This window comes from Carex rostrata, chromosome 14 (assembly GCF_964058835.1).
Source record: "Carex rostrata chromosome 14, lpCarRost1.2, whole genome shotgun sequence".
Taxonomy (NCBI): domain Eukaryota; kingdom Viridiplantae; phylum Streptophyta; class Magnoliopsida; order Poales; family Cyperaceae; genus Carex; species Carex rostrata.
Window position 1 is genome coordinate 3,358,452 of NC_135931.1, and position 12,984 is coordinate 3,371,435.

The 12,984-nt window shown below is 32.3% G+C and overlaps 2 protein-coding genes across 2 annotated transcripts in view; one reads left to right on the top strand and one right to left on the bottom strand.

The window, feature by feature from the left end:
• ABCC13 (multidrug resistance-associated protein 11) overlaps positions 1–12,984 on the bottom strand; it is a 64,990-nt gene that overhangs the window by 21,248 nt on the left and 30,758 nt on the right. The window lies entirely within an intron of this gene.
• LOC144565721 (RNA-binding (RRM/RBD/RNP motifs) family protein) lies at positions 60–4,999 on the top strand. Its single transcript, XM_078315541.1, has 7 exons — positions 60–513; positions 997–1,060; positions 1,169–1,236; positions 1,452–1,541; positions 1,934–2,064; positions 3,856–3,993; positions 4,819–4,999. The coding sequence occupies exons 1-7, from the start codon at positions 276–278 to the stop codon at positions 4,834–4,836; spliced, it is 747 nt and encodes a 248-aa protein (XP_078171667.1). The 5' UTR covers positions 60–275; the 3' UTR covers positions 4,837–4,999.

Sequence of the window (12,984 nt, forward strand, 5' to 3'; positions counted from 1 at the left end):
ATTGTTCATCGGGCCTTTCCCAGCCAGCGAGCAGCCTTAAACCCTACCCTGAACCCGTCTTCTTCCTCCGTTTCTTTTTCCTTTGAATCGGTGAATCGGTGAATCGGTAAGGAACAAACAAAGTCGAAGGAAGAATCGGACGTTGAATCTCTTTCGATTCAAGGGCTCTTCCGCCCAAACCGCTGCCAGTCTGTTTTGGAAAATCGCTCAATCATCGGATAGGGGAGGACCTAAAATTCAATTCCATTTTTTTTTCTGGTGCATAAGCGGAAACAATGGAACAGGATACCCATGATTCTCATTTGGAAGAACAAATCATGGGAAAGAAGGAAGAAACACAAGTTCAGAAAGTAAAAAACAAGAGGAAGAGGTTGCAAAGTGATTTAGGTGATAATTCTGACATGCGTGGGGTCTGTTATTTGAGCCGGGTTCCACCCCATATGAATCCCTCTCATATTCGCCAGCTCCTTTCTTCGTTTGGAGAGATACAGAGGTTATATCTTGCTCCTGAAGGTAATAAATTGGTTCCTATTACTGCATTTGATCTTCATATGATTTTTTCTTATGCATCAAAATTAGTGTGATTGGTATTTTCGTATTAGTTTTAAAAAAATAGAAACTTGCGAGAAAAATAAATGATAAAATTGAGTATACAGATGAAAAGTGAGCACATTACTAGGAAATGAAGGACAAAGTTATGTATTGTTAGCTGTATATGTGGTAATGTCTGGTGGCAATTGAGCTGTTCTAGCAGTGAGGATTCATTTCTCTGTATTTTTTTTAACTCTTCAAGTTTCATATTCAGAATTTTACTTTTGTGCAATGCATGGAAAAACATCTTTGTTAAATTGTCTGAGAAGTTCAAGAATTCGGTCTTCCACAGTTATGTTACTTAATTTTTCAGTTTTTGATTGTAAAATTGACAGGGCTGTGCTTTGCAATTGAAATCTTTATTTGGGAAGTTGTTTCAATTGCATTTTTGGTTTATTTTTACAGGTCAATCGATTGATACAAATCGTAAGCAAGCTACTGGCTTCCGAGGAAAACGGTTCACTGAAGGGTATTTTAACAACTCAAACTGTTGCACAAATTGCTTTTTGCATACATTATAATACCTTCTGTAATTTCTGACGTTCTTTGTTTTGTTTTGTTTTGTAATTATATGTAGCTGGGTTGAATTCGCGAAGAGAAGTGTTGCAAAGAGGGTTGCTAAAATGCTCAACAATGAACAGATAGGTATTGACTTGAATATATATCATTCGTTTGTGTAAAATGTACTTGTTTTATTAATGTTAGTTTTTTCTGCTCGGCATGCTATGAAAAACTAGGATGCATTTCTGCAATTCTTGGCAAATTTAACAAAAGCTACTATAATTAGTCTTGTGAACCTAATTGAATTTAATAGATCTGATCTTATAATCTAACACAGATGCTACTTTAACCTTTGTTAGGTGGAAAAAAGAGGTCTCCTTTCTACTATGACATATGGAACATAAAGTACCTCAGCAAATTCAAATGGGATGACTTAGTCAGCGAAATTGGTACGTATTTCTTCCTCCATCCTAATTGTAACCTTAAATCAGGGGTTGCAGTGTTTTGGCTCTTGCCATCTTCTGTGTAGACTTGCTGTATATTAATATCACTTGGGCCTACAATTTTTTTGAACAAAGTTAATACTTGTTTTACTCTGATTTTGGTTTGAGACTGTAAATTCCCGAATCAAAGCTCAATGTCAATCAAGACTGTATTTACGCTTGTATTATGTAAGGGAGTTTCAGATGCTCAACTGAGATTTAGTAGGATTAAAAATAGGCTCAATTGTAGGACCAGGATGACTGGTATACTCTCAGTTTGGTACACTCTTTGTTTCATTGCTCAGCTGATTATTTCTAAAATTATTTTTGTCTATACAATTGTATATTACGAAATGCAGCCAGTAAGAACAGACTAAGACAACAGAAGTTCAACATGGAGATATCAGCTGCAAAAAGAGAGCGGGATTTCTACCTTTCAAAAATGGAGCAATCTCTTGCACAAAAGCATATTCAAGAACGCCGAAGAAAGGTTAGTATCCTACAATTTCTTTTTATTACTCTTTCTTTGGAAGAAAAATAAAATCCAGAAATATTACATCATTGATGTTAATTCGCTAAGCTTTTCGTAGTCTACCTATAATTCTATATTGGGACTTGTGCAGGCCGCTGAATTTGGATTTTTTCCATCATATTGTGTATCCCTGTACAATATGCTAGTTTAGTAGTTTGTAATCTGGTTTAGTATATTGTTGAACTCGTTTGTGAAATTATTCTATGTTTGTGATACATTGTCTGATTGCCAGTGACCTGGGTAATGTAGAAAACTGGTTAAAAGCATGTCAGCTATCAAACAAAGATGGGCTGCTAGAAAGCCTGCTATCTAGTATCCTCTATAAAAATGTTTAAACTTGCTGTGTAGCTCTGTCTGATATTTAAACCTTGGGAACCACCAAAACAACCAGTAGTTTTTTAGTATTCTTCTGTTACATAAATTCAATGATGCTATCATTCTCGACTGGTGTTGGGATTTTCTTTTGAAAATGTCAAAAATTAATTAGAGAAGTTCTACAGAGCCCTGATTATCTGTAAAAGTAAAATCCCCTACTTTTTTGTTGACAAATTTGAACCTGCTACCTCAAGGTACGTTTAACACTTAATATTTCCACATAAGTATGACGGGTTCTGTTAATGTTTTTGTTAGCGGAATGTTTTTTTTTTTCTTTTCCAATAAATGACAGGAAGCACTTCCAGTCTTAGTGTTTGTGAAATTTGAAAAGAGGGCATGCAAACACACTTCCCTCAACTTTTCATTTGTGACAAATACCCCCGAACTTCCCCTTTTGTGATAGTCAGCCCTTTATCAAATTTTACTGTTTACTATTTAATTTAAAATATGACTGAAATATCCTCTGACTTTTGTTATTTTTGTTAAAGTTGTGCTTTCACCCTCATGTTCTTTATTTTATGCCTTATTTCAAATAAGAATTACAAATATTTAATCAAAAGGATCTCTTTTGCAATTATAATTTTTTTCTTTTTTTTTTCTTTTCAGAAGTTTAGGGATAATTTACTACATGGAATATTTTTATGGAGGAAATAAGGATGTAATTTTTGTTCGTTTGTGAAGTATTATTTAACTGTCTCCAGATTTGAGAAAAAAAAAATTCTAAGACGATTTAAGGGGTATTTTTAGGCATTTTTTTGTGAAATAGTTGATGGTTTTGGTCCAAACTTAATTAATGGTTTCCATCAAATAGTTTATGATTTGTCACACTGTTTCTGAAATTTGTGGGGATTTTGGTCAAAACCAGAATTTTAGGGCACTGTTTGTCACCAGCTGAAAGTTCAGTGGTTGGGGTGGAATTATCTCAAATAAATTTATGCACCCTGCTGTTTTTTCAACTTTAACAATTTAAGCAATTGTGAGAAAATAAAACAGGTTACGTCTAACTTTTGCCGGGTCAGTTATTTCATTATGCCTAGTGGTCTTGATGTGTTATTCGAAAGTATGAGTAGCCAATGTGTTTACATTAGGGCCACTCTCATATTTTTTCAACACGGATTTCCTTTGATAATTCAGCATATTTTGTGCTAAAAACGGCAATATTTAGAACTTGAGTTCAACTGTCTCAAAGGTTTGCTTCTTTTGCTTGCAATTGTGATAATTGATCTTTTTTTTCATCCTTGGAATTGTTAATGAATTCTTGAGTGTTCCTGGCACAATGAAGTAAGATTGCAGTATTTGTGTCATTTAAATGATCACATGTGTAAAAATAGTTCAAGTTCTTTTGCATTAATACATATATCTATGTTGTGGCAGAAACATAAGACTGAAGGAGAGGAAGGTAACAGCAAAGCAGTCCCATTAAAGGTTTCACGGAAAGTTACTCAAAATGTGCCGCTACGAAATGGTGCTTCTGGAAATGAACCTAACCTTTCTGAAGGTTTTGTAGCAGAGGTATGTATGTACTTCCATAAAAAAGATGCATTTGAGAGGATTCTGTACAATTTGTAGTCATTCTTTTGTATGGTATCAGAGTGGTGGTACCAGTTGACATTGTAATGGTTATCTTTTAATGGAAAATCGGTGGGAATCCCCACTTACAACAACATCCAAGCCTTTAGTCCCAATCGAGTTGGGGTAGGCCAAAAAAATCTGTGGGAATGCCCACTTCTTTTAAAAGAAAAAAAAAAACATTTTGTAGTCGTTTAATCTAACAACAAGCACACAAATTGCTGTGCTTTTGGGGGATTTTCATTTCTGGACAATTTCATTCTCTTCAATCATGGGTTGGAAGCATGGTGTTATGGAAGTTAGTGGTAAGCTTAAAACATGAGTTTGTTTGCTGCATTTCGCATTTTAAATTAATTCATTTGTTTAAGATAGTTGGAGATGGGGAGAAAGCAGAGAGTTGTTATTTGTAATAATAGGCTCTAAAAGTAACTGTCCATCTTTGGCTGTAACTTGGCGTCTTTAACTACGAATGCGTATCCTCTGCATTAACTCAAAAGGGAATCTTTAGAGTTAATGAATCTCAACCGTCTGATTTTAAACGGAGCCAATCCGGCTCCTGCCTATAACATAGAGGTCTTTATTATTAGTGCGGATTTTAGTCTGAACGAATCTTAAAATAAATCAGATGGTCGAGATGCATTAACTCAAAAGATTCTATTTTGAGTTAATGCAGAGGATACAAATTCTTTAACTACTGGGTGATGTGTTTTCTTTGAGCACCTTGGGTTAATTATTTCTAATCTCATGAAATTTGCTTATTGATTGCAGGTAGCTGGTCTTTTTTAATGGTGCCTTATTATGCAGTGAAATACAGTTTAAATTAAAACAATTAAACAATCATGTGAGAACTTGTCCTTTATATTGTTTAATTTTTTTAGTATAGCAAACTCATATTATTTTTATATCATGGTAATGGATCTAATAGTCTCAAAACATTATTTTAGTTTGGTAACTTGCATGAACTAATTGGAAAGCCATTATTTTTACACTGCTCTTTTTGAAGTTCCTAACTAAATGATTGTTGCGGTTTGTTTTAGCATATTTCAAACTTTCCTTGTATCCTGCAATTTTAAACCTTTAACAATAATATTTCTTATTTAAAAATTTATCAAACATATTCTTATTTTTTAAGCACGTTTGACAAGTCATATTGAACTAGCGTTGAAACAATTGAAAAAATGATGATTTTTTTTTAGAATGAAGCAAAACATATTATTGAATGCACAAGAGAGTTGTGTCATGTATTATTGAAAAAAATTGGATGTTGTCATATATTTAAAAGTGAGGGTAATTGTTAATATGTATTAGTTTGCATTGAGTGTAATAATTGTTTACAGTTGAGTGCTTTGTAAGACATTTTTTTGTCTAATTTTATGTAACAGCTGGTTTATAACTCTGTAAATTAATAAAATTGTCTACGGTATTATTGCCAAAAAAAAAAAATATGGATCTTTACAAAGTAACTCGAAATTATAGGGAAAATTTTCGGTGTACTCATACAAACTTTTAAAATATAGCTAATATCCCTATAAAATGAATAAATTTAAAATTTCCCTATCTTATAAGTGTCATTCGGAAGTAGGGCTGCAAACGAACCGAACCAAATCGAATTAGGTCAAGTTCGAATTCGAATTCGAAATTATTTCGAACCGATTCCAATTCGAAATTGAAATAGATTTCGAACCTAAAAGCCCAGTTCGAATTTGATTCGGTATAATTCGAACTAGTTCGATTTGATTCGAAATTAGTTCGAAATTGAGAGCAATTCGAACTGGTTTAGCCGATTTTGCAACGCCGTCTGATGCAAAGGAGGGGTTAGCTGGCGCAGTTGATTTATCGGGGCGAGAGGAAACGCCAAAGGAGCTGGTGCTGGTGGTTGTAGATTGGTCGGAGGAGAGACTTGAGACGTGATTGGAGGCGACGGCGGAGGAAGAGCTTGAAGAAAACACTGTAGAGCTTAACAGCGACACTAGGCATGGCGTTTTAAGGGATGTGATGATGAAGATGGGATGAGAATGAGGTAGGAAGCAGGAAGCAGGATTCTCTACTTCCTATACTGGCACGTACATTATGTGGCGGGTGCACACTGGCAATAAAGGTCCATAGACCATGGGTCCCAATGTCAGTGGTTTGACATGCGTAAGTACTGTATCGTAACATTTGGACTTGTGTCAGTGGAGATTACTTTCTATTAAAGTAGACACTGGCAAGTGGTTCCCACGTAATGCAAAGGTCGATCTCGAATTTCAATTCGAACTGGGCCTGGTTCGCGAACCATACGAATCGAATTGGGCCTGGTTCGAATTCGAAATTGAATTAATTTCGAATCGAACTGGTTTGAATTAATTTCGAACCGAATTTTTTTCGAATCGAATTTTTTTCGAACTTTTTCGAATCGAACTCGAATCGAATCACGAATCTCGAATTTTTTGTGCACCCCTATTCGGAAGTATTTTGTAAGTGTTATTGAAATGAATAAATTTAAAGAACTAATCGTTTGGAGCAATTTTTGTTCGTACTCATGTAGCAATACAGCTCTGTGACTCTGTTATATGTTGTAAATTATGCATAATTTTTTTAACGGAATTTTTTACTTCTGTAAATATTTTTGTATATAATTCGTACACATGATATAGTACTATTGTTGGATACAGGGATGGGCATATAGTAAAAAGTAAAAACAAAGTGCGAAAACATTCTAAAAGTGAACTCTTACCTAAAAATTAGAGAAAGGAAATAAAAAGTAAAAGGCCCATGGGGCCTTTTTGACATTCTTATAATGACGCGCACTTGTTCTCTTTATTTTTCTCTAATTGTCACTCAATGATACTTTAATCTCTTCTCATGATAACTAATTATACATCGACAAAATGAAGATGCACGTACTTTAAATCGTATAGTTCAAGACAACAACTTGAATTTAAATAAAAGGATGCAGTTCCTAAATTGTGTTTATAACCATAGTGACAAATGAATTATTCGGGTTCAGTTCGGTGAGGTCAAAAATTCGTGATCCGAAAATAGTTTGGGTATAATTCGGGAATCATTCAGAATTATCCGGACCAGATATCTTAATCTTGCAAGAGAGCCAAAAAAAAAAATGTTATGGAAAAAATTCAAAAAAACTCAAGAATAATTAGTAAAATTTGAATTTTTTTTGTAAAACTAAAAAATTATTATAGTTTAATCCAGTTAAAGTACAGTAAACTGAATAATTCGGCATTTAGTTCGGCATCACAAAAAAATATAAATTATTCGGATATAATTTGAGTTTAATTCGTAAATCTTGTCTTTATAACGGATTCGCTGTGACTAGCAATATTAATTCTGTGATGGAACGCGTATGCAACAAAGAATCAAATTTTCCATTAATAGAAAATGCAATTACCAGAAGCATGTCAGTGGCTGGTTGGTACCAGCTCTTATCCACTCAGGTTACAGAAAGCGCCATGTTATGACAGCCGTAAGATTCATTATTGGGGGAATTTCATGTATACCTCTCAAAAACTTCAAAATTACGTATTCCCTCCTCTAAAGTTTAAAATTACATATTTTCTTCTCTAAACTTTAAAAACTGATAAATTTACCCATTTTATTGTATTTTATATTAAAACTCATTCTAAAATTTTAAAATACATATTTTATCCTTTATTAAAAGCATATAAAGCCAATCAAACTCAAATTTAAATCTAAATGGTTCCTCTACTGTTCGATCTGTGTGCATTGCATTAAGATCTGTGCGCATTGCATTAAGATCTGTGCATAGTGCTTCAATATTTGTGCTGATCTAGTATGCACGGATATTAAAGCAATATTGATTCGTGCACATTGCATTAAGATCGGTGCACGTTGCTTCAATATATGTGCGTGTTCAAATTAAGATTCATGCTAATCTTGTGCACGCATATTTAAAAGCAGTTTGGACGGTAGAAAAATTACTGAGATTCAAATTTGAGTTTGATAGGCTTTATATGCTTTTAATAAAGGGTAAAATAGGTATTTTATAAATTTAGAATGAGTTATAATATAAAAGACAATAATATTAATAAATTTGTGAGTATTTGAAATTTAGAGGAGAAAATATGTAATTTTAAAGGGGGAAATATGTAACTTTGAAGTTTTTGAGGGGTATACGTGAAATTCCCCCTTAATTATTAGATGGTTCGAATGGAACTGATAAAATATTGGATCTTATCCACTTGACGAAAACAACAGACACATCTAATTTTTATGTCAGTAGCTAGGAACATTTGTATGGTTCAAAGCTAGAGATGATTAATGAACAAGCATCAGCAGTTCATATTCGGCTCATTAAGTAAATGAGTGAATTTAAGCGAATTGATAATGAGTGAGTTATGAGCGAATCATGAATTATGAATAATTTATTCACCTCTATTCAAAGCAAATCAGAATAGACAATTGAATTTTGTATCATAATTAAACTTCCCTTTGAATTTGTAATTTTATTGTAGAGTTAGGTTGGGGTGCTATGGATAGCATAGTGGTCTCCCGTGCTACGGCTCAATATTCAAGTTTTCAAAATCCAAACGGTCGATCCGAACCGTTCACCTTATTCTCCATATTAATATCTGCTTGGAGACCAAATTTTATAATTTTCTGAATTTTTTTACTATTTATTAAGCCACTTTGAAAATCGCTAATCCAACGGTTTTACTGTTTTGTGCAGCCACCGTTGGATGAACAATTTTGTAAAATACTTAATAAATAGTAAAAAAATTCAGAAAAATGTAAAATTTGGTCTCCAAGCAGATATTAATATGGAGAATAAGATGAACGGTTCGGATCGACCGTTTGGATTTTGAAAACTCGAATATTGAGCCGTAGCATAGAGGCCTCTATGCTATCCATAGCACCCCAGCCTAACTCTTTTATTGTAGGCCTCAAGGCTCTCAAACCTAGGGGTGTCAATAGTTACGATACGAATCAGGTGGAGATATTCTCATACTCGTACTCGTTATGATAACGAAAAAAAATATTTTTATCCGTCTTTTCAAATACGGTATGGATCGGGTAAACAGATAAAAAAGTGTCATTGACATTTCGATTTGTGCTTTCGATAAAATATTTTTCAAAATAAAAAAAATTAATAATAATGAATACAACTAATTTGTACTATAAAAAATTAATAAAATACAAAACTTTATTGTATCTAATAATGAAAAAAAACTTTATAATCTTCATACAAATATATATCTATATATATATATTTTTTAAAATATATTTTTTTATACCAAAACGGATAAGATAATGAAAAAAATCGTTATCTTATTCGTATCTAATAATCTAATAAAGAAATTTTTTATTATTATCCCTATTTTCAGATTCAATAGATCAAATAAACGAATAAAAGAATATTATTGAAACTCCTACCGCAACCGTACAATATGCTTTGACATTTCTCATAGAATTATTAGAATAGCACCAACACAAAGTCACTATATCATAGCCTTCTAGAAACAACCGCCAAACCAGCACTCATGCTCCAATGTTGTTCTTTAGAACTTCTCGGCGTGTACGTACGTAGTAATTGTCTAATTGAAGTCACCGCACTAATCAAGCAGCAAATTAAAGCGGAGAGTTCGAATTCTTTTCTCTAATAATTAATATCTCTATATTCCTTTTATCTTTCAAATGCTTAATAATCAAAATTCTACGAATTTAATAATAAGTAGATGACTTTTTTTTTATCAAAAAATATATTTAATAATTAGATATTTAAATACCTCGCGGATATTTTCCCATTCTTTTATCTGCGAACAATAGAGATGTTAATTAGAGTTGAAGAAATTGTTAGACACTCTTTATTATTTTATTTTCATTTATGGTCATCAAGAGTTTTGTATCCATGTCCACAAATGACAATGATTTTTTAATTTTGTTTCTTTCAATCTCTTAATGTTCATCAAAATGAAATTCAAAATGTCATAGAAGTTCGCATGCATATAGAAAATTGATTTAGATTGCATCACATGGTTAAATATTGTAATTTAAGTTTTAGTTCTTTTGTCGAGCATTTAAAAAGTAATATGAAAAACAAAGACATTTACACTTAATTACCTTCACATCATGAAAAAAAAATTTGAATTAAAATTAAAGTTTAGTAATTTATAAGACACACATGAGGGTGAAACGGAGCGGATAATATCCGATATGTATTTGCAAAATTAGATATAGATATTAAATATTTGAATATCTGTGCAGATACGTATATAAATATGATTTTAAATTTTAATTATCTGTATCTGAATATTATGTGTGTATATATATAGGAATATGCTAGCATGCTACGCGTAGCATAGAGGCCCTCCGTGCAACAGTTCAATATTCGACTTTTCAAAATCCTAACGGTCGATCCGAACCGTTTATCTTGTTCTCCATATTAATATGTGTTTGGAGACCAAATTTTACATTTTTTGGAATTTTTTTACTAATTTTTTAGATTTATTGAAAATCGTTGTTTTCAGCAAATCTAGACCATAAAAAAACATCGATTTTCAATAAATCTTAAAAAATAGTAAAAAAATTTCAAAAAATATAAAATTTGGTCTCCAAACACATATTAATATGGAGAACAAGATTAACTGTTCGGATCGACCGTTAGGATTTTGAAAAGTCCAATATTGAGCCGTTGCACGGAGGGCCTCTATGCTATGCGTAGCATCGTAGCAGGTTCTTATATATATATATATATATATATATATATATATAGAGGTTGGCTAAGATCAAAGTGGTAGTTCTTGAGCTTTGGTGCTACCAATTTGTTTTTCAATTTTCAAAGTTCAAAACGTCGATTTGAACCGTTCAAGTCGATCTCTATATTAAAATATGCTTGGAGACCAAATTTTACATTTTTCTGAATTTTTTTACTATTTATTAAGCCACTTTGAAAATCGCTGATCCAACGGTGGCTTCTGATTTTACTGTTTTGTTAAGCCACCGTTGGATCAGTGATTTTCAAAGTGGCTTAATAAATAGTAAAACAATTCAGAAAAATATAAAATTTGGTCTCCAAGCACATTTTAATATAGAGATCAACTTGAACGGTTCGAATCGACGTTTTGAACTTTGAAAATTGAAAAACAAATTAGTAGCACCAAAGCTCAGGAATTACCACTTTGATCTTACCCAACCCCTATCTCTCTCTCTCTCTCTGTGTATATATATAGGTTTTGGCTAATATGCTACGGGTAGCTAAGAGGCCTCCATGCTACGGCTCGGATTTCGAGTTTTAAAAATCCTAACGGTCGATCCGAACCGTTCATCTTGTTCTCCATATTAATATGTGTTTGGAGACCAAATTTTACATTTTTCTGAATTTTTTTACTATTTATTAAGCCACTTTGAAAACCGCTGATCCAACGGTAGTTTCTGGTTTTACTGTTGGGTTAAGCCACCGTTGGATCAGGGGTTTTCAAAGTGGCTTAATAAATAGTAAAAAAATTCAGAAAAATGTAAAATTTGGTCTCCAAGCACATATTAATATGGAGAACAAGATGAACGGTTCGGATCGACCGTTAGAATTTTGAAAACTCGAAATCCGAGCCGTAGCACGGAGGCCTCTTAGCTACCCATAGCACCGTAGCCACGTCCTATATATATATATTCATATATCATTTTGTTTAATATCTATTATGAAAAAAAATATTATTCAAAAAATTATATTACGAACTTTAATTTAGTATTATTTTTAATAATATTACGAACTTTAATTTAGTATTCATTCTGTTAAATCAATATTCCTTGAAATATATATTATATAGTAACCCAATGATTCTTTTAATTTCTTTAGGAAGCTTACATGTTGATTTTCAGATTTTATCAAAATCCTAATTCGGATTAAAGAAGAACAATATATATAGTGGAAGCCAAGAAATACCTAGTGCCAAACTTCCAAGAAGAACAAAGATTGAAACACCAATCCAATTACTATAAGTTTTTCAGGTGGCTAGTTCAAATGGATAGATTCTTCTCTGTTGCCTCACGGAAAAAAGCAAATAAAAATATCAATGAAAGTGGCTAGCTAGTTTAAGAGAGAGAGAGAGAGAGAGAAAGACCATTTAATCAAGAGGAATTCAGATGGGGGTGTCAACCAGCGGCTCACGCGTGGCTTTAATGCCACGTTACCCAATTTGTTTTTTTTTTCTTTTGTTAATTTTGCATTTTCTCATAATAATCTTATAAATTTTCGAACTTGAGGTAATAGATATTACGAACTTTAATTTAGTATTCTTTTTAATAATATTTATATATATTTAATAAATAATCTATCCGATCCGTATTAAAAAAATTAAAACATATACAGATATGATTTTACCTTCATCCCAAGACGCACACGAGACTTTCATGATTAATTTACTATAGTAAACAAAATTCAGTCGTTGGTGATATATATAATTAGAGGGGGAAATTGGTAAAACTTGAGGATGAGAAAATAATGGGACAATCATATACTTTTTCTATTGTAATCCAGTTTACCACTGCTGCCACGTCACCAAAAGCAAAAACCTAGTGCTACAAGATAACGATTCTCCACATTAATTACATTACGTCTCTCCTACTAGCTAGCAAGCTTTTCCACATCCATATCTAACACGCAATGACTAACTACAGTACCACATGCTCAATTTTGCATCCTATATGTTATTGTTATTATTATTATTATTATTATTATTATTATTATTATTATTATGAGGAGGAGGATCCACTCACACTTTTTTTGGTGACACTCGATTATTATTATATTTTGAAGTTTTCAAAATTTAAACAGTCAGATTGTTCACCATGATGAATATATTAAAATGTACATGTAAATCAAATTTTATATTTTTTTAATTTTTTTACTATTTATTAAATATTTTATAAATTGTTGTTTTTAGACTATTGAATTTTTTACCCAGCTTAATAAATATTAAA